This window comes from Pristiophorus japonicus, chromosome 9 (assembly GCF_044704955.1).
Source record: "Pristiophorus japonicus isolate sPriJap1 chromosome 9, sPriJap1.hap1, whole genome shotgun sequence".
Lineage (NCBI taxonomy): Eukaryota > Metazoa > Chordata > Chondrichthyes > Pristiophoridae > Pristiophorus > Pristiophorus japonicus.
Genome location: NC_091985.1, coordinates 4,252,778 through 4,268,535, shown reverse-complemented (window position 1 = coordinate 4,268,535; position 15,758 = coordinate 4,252,778). Strand labels below are relative to the sequence as shown.

At 56.7% G+C, this 15,758-nt stretch overlaps 1 protein-coding gene across 5 annotated transcripts in view; it reads left to right on the top strand.

Moving 5' to 3' along the window:
• Positions 1-15,758, top strand: part of LOC139272918 (E3 ubiquitin/ISG15 ligase TRIM25-like) — a 59,514-nt gene that overhangs the window by 28,699 nt on the left and 15,057 nt on the right. Inside the window, exons 4-6 of one of the 5 annotated variants that reach the window (XM_070889024.1) lie at positions 4,253-4,424; positions 11,299-11,382; positions 13,087-13,160. In XM_070889024.1, the coding sequence (XP_070745125.1) occupies positions 4,253-4,424; positions 11,299-11,382; positions 13,087-13,160 (330 nt within the window). Of the gene's footprint in view, positions 1-4,252; positions 4,425-11,298; positions 11,383-13,086; positions 13,183-15,758 lie in introns of those variants that run through there. The other 4 variants (XM_070889022.1, XM_070889026.1, XM_070889025.1 and 1 more) reach the window with 4 other exon arrangements.

Here is a 15,758-nt window from a genome sequence, read left to right as displayed (position 1 = left end):
AGGGAGTGGGCCTGGATCTGTAGGGAGTGGGCCTGGGTCTGTGGGGAGTGGGCTTGGATCTGTGGGGAGTGACCCTGGGTCTGTGGGGAATGACCGTGGGTCTGTGGGGAGTGACCCCGGGTCTGTGGGGAGTGGGCCTGGGTCTGTGGGGAGTGGGCCTGGGTCTATGGGGAGTGACCATGGGTCTGTGGGGAGTGGAGTTGGGTCTGTGGGGAGTGACCCTGGGTCTGTGGGGAGTGACCCTGTGTCTGTGGGGAGCGGGTCTGTGGATAGTGGGCCTGGGCCTGTGGGGAATGGGCCTGGGTCTGTGGGGAGTGGGCATGGGTCTGTGGGGAGTGACCACGGGTCTGTGGGGAGTGGGCCTGGGTCTGTGGGGAGTGACCCTGGGTCTGTGGGGAGTGACCCTGGGTCTGTGGGGGGCGGGTCTGTGGAGAGTGGGCCTGGGTCCGTGGGGAGTGACCCTGGGTCTGTGGGGAGTGACCCTGGGTCTGTGGGGAGTGAGTGACCCTGGGTCTGTGGAGAGTGGGCCTGGGTCTGTGGAGAGTGGGCCTGGGTCTGTGGGGAGTGGGCCTGGGTCTGTGGGGAATGGGCCTGGGTCTGTGGGGAGTGGGCCTGCGTCTGTGGAGAGTGACCCTGGGTCTGTGGAGAGTGACCCTGGGTCTGTGGGGAATGACTCTGGGTCTGTGGGGAGTGAGTGACCCTGGGTCTGTGGGGAGTGACCCTGGGTCTGTGGAGAGTGATCCTGGGTCTGTGGAGAGTGACCCTGGGTCTGTGGGGAGTGACCCTGGGTCTGTGGAGAGTGACCCTGGGTCTGTGGGGAGTGACCCTGGGTCTGTGGAGAGTGACCCTGGGTCTGTGGAGAGTGACCCTGGGTCTGTGGGGAGTGACCCTGGGTCTATGGAGAGTGACCCTGGGTCTGTGGAGAGTGGGCCTGGGTCTGTGGGGAGTGGGTCTGGGTCTGTGGGGAGTGGGCCTGAGTCTGTGGAGAGTGACCCTGGGTCTGTGGAGAGTGGGCCTGGGTCTGTGGGGAATGGGCCTGGGTCTGTGGGGAGTGATCCTGGGTCTGTGGGGAGTGACCCTGGGTCTCTGGAGAGTGGGCCTGGGTCTGTGGGGAATGGGCCTGGGTCTGTGGGGAGTGGGCCTGAGTCTGTGGAGAGTGACCCTGGGTCTGTGGAGAGTGGGCCTGGGTCTGTGGGGAATGGGCCTGGGTCTGTGGGGAGTGATCCTGGGTGTCTGGAGAGTGGGCCTGGGTCTGTGGAGAGTGACCCTGGGTCTCTGGAGAGTGGGCCTGGGTCTGTGGGGAGTGGGCCTGGGCCTCTGGAGAGTGGGCCTGGGTCTGTGGAGAGTGACTCTGGGTCTCTGGAGAGTGGGCCTGGGTCTGTGGAGAGTGACCCTGGTTCTCTGGAGAGTGGGCCTGGGTCTGTGGGGAATGGGCCTGGGTCTGTGGGGAGTGACCCTGGGTCTGTGGGGAATGGGCCTGGGTCTGTGGGGAGTGACCCTGGGTCTGTGGGGAATGGGCCTGGGTCTGTGAGGAGTGACCCTGGGTCTGTGGGGAGTGACCCTGGGTCTGTGGGGAATGGGCCTGGGTCTGTGAAGAGTGGGCCTGGGTCTGTGGGGCGTGGGCCTGGGTCTGTGGGGAGTGACGCTGGGTCTGTGGGGAGTGACGCTGGGTCTGTGGGGAGTGACGCTGGGTCTGTGGGGAATGACCTGGGTCTGTGGGGAGTGGGCCTGGGTCTGTGTGGAGTGACCTGGGTCTGTGGGGAATGGGCCTGGGTCTGTGGGGAATGGGCCTGGGTCTGTGGGGAGTGGGCCTGGGTCTGTGGGTAGTGGGCCTGGGTCTGTGGGGAGTGACCCTGGGTCTGTGGGGCGTGGGCCTGCGTCTGAATCAGCTCCTCAGGTGTCAGTACTAGAACAACAACAATTTGTTCCTCTAATGCAGTAAAACATCCCGAGGTGCTTCAAGGGGTGTTATCAATATAACATTTGATGCTGAGCCACATAAGGAGATATTAGGGTTGTTGACCGAAAGATTGGTCAATGGTTTTAAGGATTGTCTTAAAGGAGGGTAGAGAGGCGGAGAGGTTTAGGCAGGGAGTTCCAGAGCTTGAGGTCCAGGCAACAGAAGGCACGGCCACCAATGGTGGAGCAATTATAATCAGGGATGCTCAGGAGGGCAGAATTAGAGGAGCGCAGACATCTCGCGGGGGGGGGGGGGGCGGGGGGTTACAGGGATAGGGCAGGTTGTGGGGGCTGGAGGGGGTTACAGGGATAGGGCGGGATGTAGGGGCTGGAGGAGGTAACAGAGATAGGGAAGGATGTGGGGCTGGACAGGGGTAACAGAGATAGGGAAGGGTGTGGGGTTGGAGGGGGTAACAGAGATGAGGAGGGGTGTAGGGCTGGAGGGGGTTACAGAGATAGGGAAGGTTTGGGGCTGGAGGAGGTTACAGAGATAGGGAGGGGTGTAGGGCTGGAGGGGGTTACAGAGATAGGGAAGGGTTTGGGGCTGGAGGAGGTTACAGAGATAGGGAAGGGTTTGGGGCTGGAGGAGGTTACAGAGGTAGGGAGGGGTGGAGGGCTGGAGGAGGTTACAGAGATAGGAAGGGGTGTAGGGGCTGGAGGGGATTACAGGGATAGGGAGGGATGTAGGGGCTGGAGGGGGTTACATAGATAGGGAGGGGTGTAGGGGCTGGAGGAGGTTACAGAGATAGGGAGGGGTGTAGGGGCTGGAGGGGATTACAGGGATAGGGAGGGATGTAGGGCTGGAGGAGGTTACATAGATAGGGAGGGGTGTAGGGGCTGGAGGGGATTACAGGGATAGAGAGGGATGTAGGGCTAGAGGAAGTTACAGAGATAGGGAGGGATGTAGGGGCTGGAGCAGGTTACAGAGATAGGGAGGGGTGTGGGGCTGGAGGAGGTTACAGAGATAGGAAGGGATGTGGGGCTGGAGGAGGTTACAGGGATAGGGAGGGGTGTAGGGGCTGGAGGAGGTTACAGAGATAGGGAAGGGTTTGGGGCTGGAGGAGGTTACAGAGATAGGGAGGGGTGTAGGGGCTGGAGGAGGTTACAGAAATAGGGAGGGGTGTAGGGGCTGGAGCAGGTTACAGAGATAGGGAGGGGTGCGGGGCTGGAGGAGGTTACAGAGATAGGGAGGTGTGTAGGGGCTGTAGGGGAATACAGGCATAGGGAGGGATGTAGGGCTGGAGGTGGTTACAGAGATAGGGAGGGATGTAGTGCTGGAGGAAGTTACAGAGATAGGGAGGGATGTGGGGCTGGAGGAGGTTACAGAGATAGGGAGGGGTGTAGGGGCTGTAGGGGATTACAGGCATAGGGAGGGATGTAGTGCTGGAGGAGGTTACAGAGATAGGGAGGGATGTAGTGCTGGTGGAGGTTACAGGGATAGGGAGGGGTGTAGGGGCTAGAGGAGGTTACAGAGATAGGGAAGGATGTAGGGGCTGGAAGAGGTTACAGAAATAGGGAGGCATGTTGGGGCTGGGGGGCGTTACAGGGATAGGAAGGGGTGTGGGGGCTAGTGGGGGTTACAGAGATAGGGAAGGGTGTAGGGTTGGAGGAGGTTATAGCGACAGAGAAGGGTGTAGGGGCTGGAGGAGGTTACAGAGATAGGAAGGGGTGTAGGGGCTGGAAGAGGTTACAGAAATAGGGAGGCGTCTAGGTGCTGGAGGGGTTTACAGGCATAGGAAGGAATGTAGGGGCTGGAGGAGGTTAAGGGGATAGGGAGGGATGTCGGGGCCCGAGGTGGTTACAGAGACATGGAGGGTTGTAGTGCTGGAGGAGCTTACAGAGATAGGGAGGGGTGTAGTGGCTGGAGACGGTTACAGAGATAGGGAGGTGTGTAGGGGCTGGAGGAGGTTACAGAGATAGGGAGGTGTGTGGGGCTGGAGGGGGTTAAAGAGATAGGGAGGGAAGAAGCAATGGAGGAACGGGAACTTCAAGTCGGAGGCCTTGCCCACAGGTGCCAGTGAAAGTCAGCGAGCACAGGATGGTTTTTGCACAGTGTCTGTCTACTGAGACCACACCTGTGTCTGTCTGTCTGTCTGTCTAGGATTATCACCGTGTCTGTCTGTCTGTCTAGGATTATCACCGTGTCTGTCTGTCTCGGATTATCACCGTGTCTGTCTGTCTGTCTGTCTGTCTAGGATTATCACCGTGTCTGTCTGTCTAGGATTATCACCGTGTCTGTCTGTCTGTCTGTCTGTCTAGGATTATCACCGTGTCTGTCTGTCTGTCTGTCTAGGATTATCACAGTGCGAAGATCGGGACAGTGTCACAGGTGCTCCCTCACGCACAGCTGATGGTGGATGTGAAACTCACCGATCTGAGCAGCACCGTGGCAGCACTCTCAAACCTGGTCAAAACCCAGCTGGTGAAAGGCATTGCTCATGGTGCGGGGAGCAGAGCCCTCGCAGGTAACCCCCACCCCTCTCGCAGGTAACCCCCCCCGAACCCCCGACCTGCCCCGCAGGTAAACCCACAATCCCCGCCGACCCCCCAACCCTGCAGGTAAACCAGTCCCCCCTCACAGATAAACATCCGACCTCCAGGCCCCCGACCTCCCCCCCACCGCAGGTAACCCCGAACCCCCTCACAGGTAACCCCAAACACCTTCACAGGTAACCCCGAACCCCCTCACAGGACCCCCGAACCCCCTCACAGGTAACCCCGATCCCCCCGCAGGTAACCCCGAACCCCCTCACAGGTAATCCCGATCCCCCCGCAGGTAACCCCGAACCCCTTCACAGGTAACCCCGATCCCCTCACAGGTAACCCCAAACACCTTCACAGGTAACCCCGATCCCCTCACAGGTAACCCCAAACACCTTCACAGGTAACCCCGAACCCCCTCACAGGTAACCCTGAATCTTTTCACAAGTAACCCCGATTCCCCTCACAGGTAACCCCGAACCCCCTCACAGGTAACCCCGAACCCCCTCACAGGTAACCCCAAACACCTTCACAGGTAACCCCGAACCCCCTCACAGGTAACCCTGAATCTTTTCACAAGTAACCCCGATTCCCCTCACAGGTAACCCCGAACCCCCTCACAGGTAACCCCAAACACCTTCACAGGTAACCCCGAACCCGTTCACAGGTAATCTCGAACCCCCTCACAGGTAACCCCGATTCCCATCACTGGTAACCCCGAACCCCCTCACAGGTAACCCCGAACCCCCTTACAGGTAACCCCAAACACCTTCACAGGTAACCCCGAACCCCCTCACAGGTAATCTCGAACCCCCTCACAGGTAACCCCGATTCCCCTCACAGGTAACCCCGAACCCCCTCACAGGTAACCCCGAACCCCCTCACAGGTAACCCCGATTCCCCTCACAGGTAACCCAGAACCCCCTCACAGGTAACCCCGATTCCCCTCACAGGTAACCCAGAACCCCCTCACAGGTAACCCCAAACACCTTCACAGGTAACCCCGAACCCCCTCACAGGTAACCCCGAACCCCCTCACAGGTAACCCCAAACACCTTCACAGGCAACCCCGAACCCCCTCACAGGTAACCCCAAACCCCCTCACAGGTAACCCCAAACACCTTCACAGGTAATCCCGATCCCCCTCACAGAAAACCCCAATCCCCCTCACAGGTAACCCTGAATCCCTTCATATGTAACCCCGACCCCCAATCCCTGACCCGCCCCGCAGGTAAACCCACGACCCCCACCCACCCCCCCCCCACAGGTAACCCCTGACCCCCCCCACAGGTGAACCCTGATCCCCCCCACAGGTGAACCCTGACCCCCCCCACAGGTAAACCCCTGACCCCCTCTCACAGGTGAACCCTGACTCCCCTCACAGGTAAACCCTGACCCCCCCTCACAGGTAAACCCCCCCGACCCCCGACCCCCCCCTCGCAGGTAACCCCTACCCCCGACCACACTTTTCGCCGGTAATCCCCGACCCGCCCTCGCAGGTAACTCCACGACCTCCTCACAGGTAAACCCCCCCGACCCCCGACCCTCCCCAGTTAATCCCCTGACCCCGTCCTCGCAGGTAACCCCCCGACTCCCCCTTGCAGGGAACTCCCGACCCCTGAACCCCCTCGCAGGAAAACCCCCGACTACCAACCCCACCTCACAGGTAAACCCTGACCCCCCCCACAGGTAAACCCCTGACCCCCCCCACAGGTGATCCCTGGCCCCCCCTCACAGGTGAACCCTGACCCCCCCTCACAGGTAAACCCCTGACCCCCCTCACAGGTAAACCCCTGACCCCCCCCCCTCACAGGTAAACCCTGACCCCCCTCACAGATGAACCCTGACCCCCCCTCACAGGTAAACCCCTGACCCCCCCTCACAGGTGAACCCTGACCCCCCCTCACAGGTAAACCCCTGACCCCCTCTCACAGGTAAACCCCTGACCCTCCCCTCACAGGTAAACCCTGATCCCCCGACCCTCCTCGTAGCTAACCCCCCGACCCACCTCTATATTGGGGAAGGACTGTGTACTGGGCAGGGACCGCGTGTCAGGCACGGACCACCTATGGGGCACGGACCACCTATGGGGCACGGACCACCTATGGGGCACGGACCACCTATGGGGCACGGACCGTGTATCGGGCAGTTCACCATCAGGGACCCTTTAAAGAGGGAGTTTCACTATCAAGGTGAAATGTTTTCTCGGGATATGGGCATCGCTGGCAAGGCCGACAATTATTGCCGCTCCCTAGTTACTCTGGTAACGTGGTTGTAACTGTGTGGCTGCTTGGCCACATGAGAAGGCCTTTAAAGTCAACAATGTTGCTGTGGGACTGGAGTCACTTATAGCTGAGTGTGATATATTTTTACCACATCACTAACAAACACGCTCTACACGATGGCTCTAATACAGAAAACTTTTCTGATCTTTGTCACATGATCCTTTTTATTATTTACATTAGTTGCATTACCACAGTAGCCCAATAGGTGGAACAGTAGTCCACTAGGGGAGCTCTATATCACACTTCTCCCCCCTTAATGAAGAAGTAATAATGATCATACATAACTTGCATGGTTATACACAACAAAAGGTATGGACTTATTTTTCCATATTTACAAATCAAACTTAACCACTGGTTTTCTGTTTCGAAGAGGATACCTTCGCCCCCTTGAACAGAACCTTCCAAACTTGGTGTTGAACTTAGACTCATTCTAGGCTGAGCATGAGGAGAGATTTTCTCCAAGGGCAACCCTTGATCTACATTTTGACTCTCTATATTTGGTCTGGCTGACTTGGACTCAGACTTAAATTCCGACTTTCTCTTAGACTTGTTTCTAGTACATCTGATGTAGGATTTGCTACTGGTACTCTGCTTGTAACAAGACTATCGGACTCATCAGAAATAATCAAATCATCTCAACTCTCAACTCCATCCACGTCTATCGGTAAAATATGATCAACGTGAACAAAGCTAACCTGTCCATGATCAAACATCTTTACCAAATATGTGCAAGGACTGCATAGCTTCACCACTTCTCCTGGTAATCACTTTACCCATTTACGGTGATGGTTCTTCACTCTCACCTTCTGATTTAATTTCACACTTCTCTCTTTTACTCTACCTTTATCATGATTCTCTTTCTGTCTTAATTATTTCTCTTCTACGGACTGTGCCTGGTTTGGCTCTAACAACGAGTACCTCGTTCGTGGCTGTCATTTGAGAAACAACTCTGCTGGTGTTCTACCAGTAGTTGTGTGAGGAGTATTATGATAAGTAATTCGAAAATTTGCTAGTTTGTGGTCAAATGACAACTGCTGTTTCTTTGGATTTGGATTCAACATTTGCTTGATGAGGGCACGTTTTACAATTTGTACAGTGCGCTCTGCTGCACCATTTGAAGCAGGGTGATATGGTGGAACCTTGGTATGTTTACACCATTTCTGCTCGCGAACTGTGAAAATTCTTCTGAACAAAATTGCGGCCCATTATCAGACACAATTTCTTCTGGGAGGCCGGATGAAGAAAGCAATCTTCGCAAATTATCTAGTGCTTTACTTGCTCTACTCATTTTGAATGACTATCAATCACAATGAACAATTGCTGTCCTTCTAGCTCAGCAAAATCGATGTGTAGCCTTTGCCATACCCTAGGAGGCCATTTCCATGGCTGCAATGGTACTGATGGTGGTTGATTGCTTACCGATTGACATACCGTACACTGACTAACAATGTACTCTATATCTTTTATTAAACCTGGCCACCATATATAACTGCGTGCAAAACTCTTGGTCAAGCACATTCCCAGGTGCTGGTCATGGAGGTCTCCTAATAATTTGGACCTGAACTTATTTGGAATAACCAGTCTTGCACCCTCACATAATACAATCTTTATCGACTGACAATTCATTTCTACGAATGAAGAATGGATGAATATCTTTGTCTGTTAGCTGGTTTGGCCAGCCATTTGCGATGTAATCATACACCTTTGATATTACTGGGTCACGTTTGGTTGCTCTACTAATCTCTTCAGCTGTGACTGGCAGTTCATCAATGTATGAAAAATAGAACACTTCTTCCCTAACAGGTGTAACTTGTGATGGGGAAGGTAATCTAGATATAGCATTAGCATTACTATGATCAGCTGATCGTCTGTATTCAATATCATATGTATATGCTGACAAAATCAAAGCCCATCTCTGCATTCGGGCTGCAGCTAATGTTGGAACTGGGGACTTTGGATGGAGGATTGCTGTCAGGGGCTTATGGTCTGTAACAATGGTAAACTTATGACCATATAAGTATTTGTGGAACTTCTTGACCCCAAAAGTCAATGCCAAAGATTCCCTTTCAATTTGCGCATAATTTCTCTCACTGGCACTGAGAGTGCGTGAAGCAAAAGCAATTGGTCTCTCCTCCCCACTACTTAATACATGAGAGATCACTGCCCCAACTCCATGCGGAGAGGCATCACATGCTAGCTTAATCTCCTTAGATATGTTATAGTGAACTAACATGGTGCTCTCTACCAATTTACTTTTACACTCCTTGAATGCTGTATCGCATTCTTTTGACCACTTCCAATGGACCTGTTTTTTCAAAAGTTCATTCAGTGGATGTAATACTGTAGTCAAATTTGGTAGGAACTTCCCATAATAGTTCAAAAGACCCAAAAATGATCGAAATTCAGTGACATTCTTGGGAGTGGGTGCATTTCTGATTGCATTCAGCTTTCCCTTGGTTGGATGTAAACTATCTTTGTCTACTCTGTACCCTAAGTACTCCACTGAGTTTTTAAATAACTCACACTTACGAGCAGACACTCGTACTCTGTGCTTCTCTAGCTGTTTGAGCACTTCATTCAATATGTTATTATAAATTTTCCTGTTTGGTGCTGACATGAGTCTATCATCTAAATAACATACTACCCCTTTGTAATGCCTTGCAAAATCTGGTTCATCACCCCTTGGAATATGGCAGGGGTGGAAGACATTTCAAATGGTAGCTTATTAAATTGATATTAGCCTAGATGAGTATTTATAGTCAAGTAGAACTTGGACTCCTCATCCAGTTCAAGTTGTAAGTAGGCATTTGCGAGATCTAACTTTGAGAAGATCTGACCACCTGTCAGTGTTGTGAACAAATCTTCGACATTTTGCAATGTATTGGGGACATTACCCTCTAGAACCTGGTTTACGGTTACTTTATAATCGCCACACAATCTTACCTTACCATAGGACTTAGGTACAACAACAATGGGTGCAGCCCAATTACATCGATCTATCTTACAAATAATGTTCTCAGCCTCTAGTCTTTTGAGTTCTTGCTCAACTTTCTCCTTGAGTGTGTATGGTACGGGACGTGGCTTGCAGTAAACTGATCTAGCGTCCTTCTGTACCCTGACACTTGAAGACTTGGATCAGGCGGCCCTTTTCGCAGATCACCTTCGGATACTGCTTGGTGACATCTTTCGAAGCAAATTTTGTTTCCGCATGAAAAATCTCATTTCAATCCAACTTCAGTGATGTAACGATTCTGGTACTACGCTCACGGATACATCAGTATCGATTTCCAGGTTCCTGCAACGCCTACGTGGATGACTATACTTCGCGAATCGTTGTTAGATACCCTCGTGCTCCTGATGACGTGAATCTCCAGAACCTGCTTCTCTTCCATGCTCTGTAGTCTCCGGCGATTTCTACTTCTAGCATTGAGAGTCTGTTTACTCTTCAGTCGGCATGCCTTCCCAAGCTGTCCTGTTTTCCTGCAGATGAAACACTCTGCCTTCACATATGGGTAATTTTGAGTGAGGTGTTGTCCCAGCCACCGATAGCATGCCTTCAATGCGCTTTTCCTTTGGCCAGGTGCTGAGGCCTTGGGGCCCAACTGCCTTTTACTTTTAACCTGCAGGCGATTCACCTCGGTTGTCTGACTGGAAATGGTGCAAAATTCTCGGGAATATTGGTCGGCTATGTCCATCGACATAGCTGTCTTACAAGCTCAATCAAAAAACAAGTTAGGGGTTCTCAACAACAGGGAGCGCCACATTGTCGGAGGGGCAGTACTGAGGGAGTGCTGCACTGTCGGAGGGGCAGTACTGAGGGAGCCCCACATTGTCGGAGGGTCAGTACTGAGGGAGCCCCGCACTGTCGGAGGGGCAGTACTGAGGGAGTGCAGCACTGTCGGAGGGGCAGTACTGAGGGAGCCCCGCACTGTCGGAGGGGCAGTACTGAGGGAGCCCCGCACTGTCGGAGGGGCGGTACTGAGGGAACGCTGCACTGTCGGAGGGGCAGTACTGAGGGAGTGCTGCACTGTCGGAGGGGCAGTACTGAGGGAGTGCTGCACTGTCGGAGGGGCGGTACTGAGGGAGCGCCGCACTGTTGGAGGGACAGTACTGAGGGAGCGCCGCACTGTTGGAGGGGCAGTACTGAGGGAGTGCTGCACTGTCGGAGGGGCAGTACTGAGGGAGCGCCGCACTGTCGGAGGGTACTGTCTTTTGGATGAGATGTTAAACCGAGGCCCCGTCTGACCTCTCAGATGGATGTGAAAGATCCCAGGGCACTATTTTGAAGAAGAGCGGGGGGGAGTTCTCCCCGGTGTCCTGGGGCCAATATTTATCCCTCAACCAACATCACTAAAACAGAAGATCTGATCATTATCACATTGCTGTGTGTGGGAGCTTGCTGTGCACCGAATGGCTGCTGCGTTTGCTACATTATGACTGACTAAACTTCAAAAAGTACATCATTGGCTGTAAAGCGCTTTGGGACGTCCGGTGATTGTGAAGGGCGCTATAGGAATGCAGATCTGTCTTTTATCCCCTGGTAATGGCTGTCTTGTGTCTCCACCTTACACAGACGATGAGATGGAGGCCTCGTGGTGCACAGCCCAGTCCATGTCGGGTTCTGCCGAACAGACTCTGTGTCCGAGCTTTGTACAGTGTGAGTATCAGGCTCAACATATCTCCCCGTCGCTCCAACCAGGGCTCGGGAACTACCCGTAGATTCAAACACCCGGGGGTTGAAAATTCGCTCGTCTGCCGCCCGTCTTAGGTCTTAGCGCCCCGGAGCGAAGGGTGGGGGGGGGCGCAATGGCGGTGGAGAGCCGCTGTGTACAGGCGGCCAGCTTCGAACATTCCGCCAGGACATTCGGTTCCGGTATCGAGGGGCATGGAGCAGTGCCACCCGGGAGACACGGGAGAGTGCCACACCTCCCCGAGCGCCCCGCTCCAAACTCCCGGCCCCGCTGGTGAGGTCTGTGGCAGCAGACGCCAACCATGTGCCCGGGACCTCGCAATCCCCGGGTCTCCTTCTGACGGGGGTCTCACTGGCCCCGCAGCAGAGGCCCTGAGTTAGCTGGCTCTCCAGGGACCCGCGCCCCCTGTCAGAGAGTGTCGGTATGTCGGGCACGGATGGAGTTAAGATGCAAATCAGGATCGAATAGAATTGAGGAACAGGCTCGAGGGGCTGAATGGGCCTCCTCCTGTTCCTGTGTAACAGGCTCGAGGGGCTGAATGGGCCTCCTCCTGTTCCTGTGTAACAGGCTCGAGGGGCTGAATGGGCCTCCTCCTGTTCCTGTGTAACAGGCTCGAGGGGCTGAATGGGCCTCCTCCTGTTCCTGTGTAACAGGCCCGAGGGGCTGAATGGCCTCCTCCTGTTCCTGTGTAACAGGCTCGAGGGGCTGAATGGGCTTCCTCCTGTTTCTGTGTAACAGGCTCGATGGGCTGAATGGCCTCCTCCTGTCCCTGTGTAACAGGCTCGAGGGGCTGAATGGGCCTCCTCCTGTTCCTGTGTAACAGGCTCGAAGGGCTGAATGGGCCTCCTCCTGTTCCTGTGTAACAGACTCGAGGGGCTGAATGGGCCTCCTCCTGTTCCTGTGTAACAGGCTCGAAGGGCTGAATGGGCCTCCTCCTGTTCCTGTGTAACAGACTCGAGGGGCTGAATGGGCCTCCTCCTGTTCCTGTGTAACAGGCTCGAGGGGCTGAATGGGCCTCCTCCTGTTCCTGTGTAACAGGCTCGAGGGGCTGAATGGCCTCCTCTTGTTCCCATGTTCCTAATGCTCTCACTGCACCAAAGAGTGTCTCTCCCCGCACCCCCCCCCATCACCCCAGTTACAAACGGTGCTTTATTCTCAGGTTCCCCTTGAACCAGGCAGTTGTGTGCAGCCAGGCGTCGCTGTATTTGTGCGACATTCTGTGGGTAACTCGGCTCTCCGTTCCAGTGTCATGGGATTTACATTGATGGGATCATTCTTAACCATTAAACTGGGGTCCCCGACCTGTGATTCATTCAGGACCGGCAGTGACCTGTGGCTGGGGTATTGGCCACCAACACAGGCCGGTCTGTTCACCAGGCCCTCTCACTGCAATCGCTGGATTGCTAACAATCAAAGGCTTTACAACACGTGTTGCTCCCTGGAGGCAATTAAATGGGCGATTGCTCACAATCTGTGCAATCTTCTATCACGGCCAAGGAATGCATCACGTTGACCCCGCTCGGTACGGGGTCACGTGACTGGCTCACGTGACTGTGGCCAGTAATCGGGCTCCTTCTCCTGAAGAGGGCGGCCCTTGCCTACGAGCCCCTGCAGGGCGAGCTGGGGGCAGGTGGAGGTGCTGGTACTAACACTGTGCTTGTGTATCACAGATAGTGACGCCCTGTGTCAGTGTGGGCTGACTGCAGCACAGCACAAGGAGTACCCCAATCCTGGCAGCCACAAGGTCAGCGAGCATCTGTCGCACTGTAAGTACTGCACCAGCACCAGCCCCCCACACACAGCATCAAGGGCCCCGCCAGCTGCCTCCAGCCACTCATCCCTCCTTCCTGGTCCTGCAGGCCTTCCGTTACCAGTTACAACAGGGCCGTGGGTCAGGGGTCAGAGCTGTGTGCTGGGGGTCAGGCGTTGGGGCTCTGGGCCCTGGGTCAGGGGCCGGGGCTGTGGGCCGGGGGTCAGGGGTCGGGCCATGGGCGGAGGTCAGGGGTTGAGGCTGTTGACCAGAGGACATGGATCGGGGCTGTGGGCCGGGGGTTAGCGGTCGGTGCTGTGGGCCATGGGTCGGGGTTGGAGCTGTGGGTTGGAGGTCGGGGGTCGGGGCTGTGGGTCAGGGGTTGTGGATAAGGGGTCAGGGGTCGGGGCTACTGGCCGGAGGTCAGGGTTCGGGACTGTGGGCAATGGGTCGGGGGTCGGAGCTGTGGGCCGAGGGTCAGGGGTCGGAGCTGTGGGCCATGGGTCAGGGGTCAGAGCTGTGGGCCGGTGGTTGGGGGTTGTAGGCTGGGGGTCAGGGGTCGGAGCTGTGGGCCGGGGATCGGGGGCTGTGGATCTGGGGTCAGGGTTCAGGGCTGTGTACCGGAGGTCAGGGGTCGGGGCTGTGGGCCATGGTATTCAGGGGTCGGAGCTGTGGGCCGGGGCTGTGGGCAGGGGGTCAGGGGTCGGGGCCATGGGCGGAGGTCAGGGGTTGAGGCTGTTGACCAGAGGTCATGGATCGGGGCTGTGGGCCGGGGGTCAGGGGTCGGGGCTGTGGGCCATGGGTCGGAGCTGTGGGCCGGTGGTCGGGGGTTGTGGGCCGGGGTCAGAGGTCGAGGCTGTGGTCCGAGGGTCAGGGGTCGCAGCTGTGGGTCGGAGTTGTAGGCCGGGGGTCAGGGGTCGGGGCAGTGGGCCGGGACTGTGGGCCATGGGTCAGGGATCGGTGCTGTGAGCCGAGTGTCAGGGGTCGAGGCCACAGGCGGAGGTCAGGGATCGGGGCTGTAGGCCATGGGTCAGAGATCGGGGTTGTGGGACGGGGGTCAGGGTTTAGGGTTGTGGGCTGGGGGTCAAGGGTTGGGGTCAGGGTCGGAATGCGTTAGATCTGCGGATCGTGAACAGTGACGATCGGGTCCTTAAATGTGAAGTCAGGCTTCCGAATCTCCTCCCAAACCTCCCCCTCCTCTCCCTCCCCACCTCCCCTCCCTACCTCCCCCTCCTCACCTCCCCCTCCTCTCCCTCCCCACCTCCCCTCCCTACCTCCCCCTACTCACCTCCCCCTCCTCTCCCTCCCCACCTCCCCTCCCTACCTCCCCGTCCTCACCTCCCCCTCCTCTCCCTCCCCACCTCCCCTCCCTACCTCCCCCTCCTCTCCCTCCCCACCTCCCCTCCCTACCTCCCCCTCTTCTCCCTCCCCACCTCCCCCTCCTCTCCCTCCCCACCTCCCCTCCCTACCTCCCCCTCCTCACCTCCCCCTCCTCTCCCTCCCCACCTCCCCCTCCTCTCCCTCCCTACCTCCCCCTCCTCTCCCTCCCCACCTCCCCTCCCTACCTCCCCCTCCTCTCCCTCCCCACCTCCCCCTCCTCTCCCTCCCTACCTCCCCCTCCTCTCCCTCCCCACCTCCCCTCCCTACCTCCCCCTCCTCACCTCCCCACCTCCCCCTCCTCTCCCTCCCTACCTCCCCTCCCTACCTCCCCCTCCTCTCCCTCCCCACCTCCCACTCCTCTCCCTCCCTACCTCCCCTCCCTACCTCCCCCTCCTCTCCCTCCCCACCTCCCACTCCTCTCCCTCCCTACCTCCCCTCCCTACCTCCCCCTCCTCACCTCCCCCTCCTCTCCCTCCCCACCTCCCCCTCCTCTCCCTCCCTACCTCCCCCTCCTCTCCCTCCCCACCTCCCCTCCCTACCTCCCCCTCCTCTCCCTCCCCACCTCCCACTCCTCTCCCTCCCTACCTCCCCTCCCTACCTCCCCCTCCTCTCCCTCCCCACCTCCCCCTCCTCTCCCTCCCCACCTCCCCTCCCTACCTCCCCCTCCTCACCTCCCCCTCCTCTCCCTCCCCACCTCCCCCTCCTCTCCCTCCCTACCTCCCCCTCCTCTCCCTCCCCACCTCCCCTCCCTACCTCCCCCTCCTCTCCCTCCCCACCTCCCCCTCCTCTCCCTCCCCCTCCCCACCTCCCCCTCCTCTCCCTCCCCACCTCCCCTCCCTACCTCCCCCTCCTCTCCCTCCCCACCTCCCCCGCCTCTCCCTTCCTACCTCCCCTCCTCTCCCTCCCTACCTCCCCCTCCTCTCCCTCCCAACCTCCCCCTCCTCTCCCTACCATTGCAAACGGTTTCTCCTTATTTATTCTATTAAAACCTCTCATGATTTTGAACACCTCGATCAAATCTGCCCTCAACCTTCTCTGCTCCAAGGAGAACAACCCCAGCTTCTCCAGTCTCTCCACGTAACTGAAGTCCCTCATCCCTGGAACCATTCTTGTAAATCTTTTCTGCTCCTTCTCTCAGGCCTTCACATCCTTCCTAAAGTCTGGTGCCCAGAATTGGACACAATACTCCAGTTGGGGCCACGCCAGTGTTTT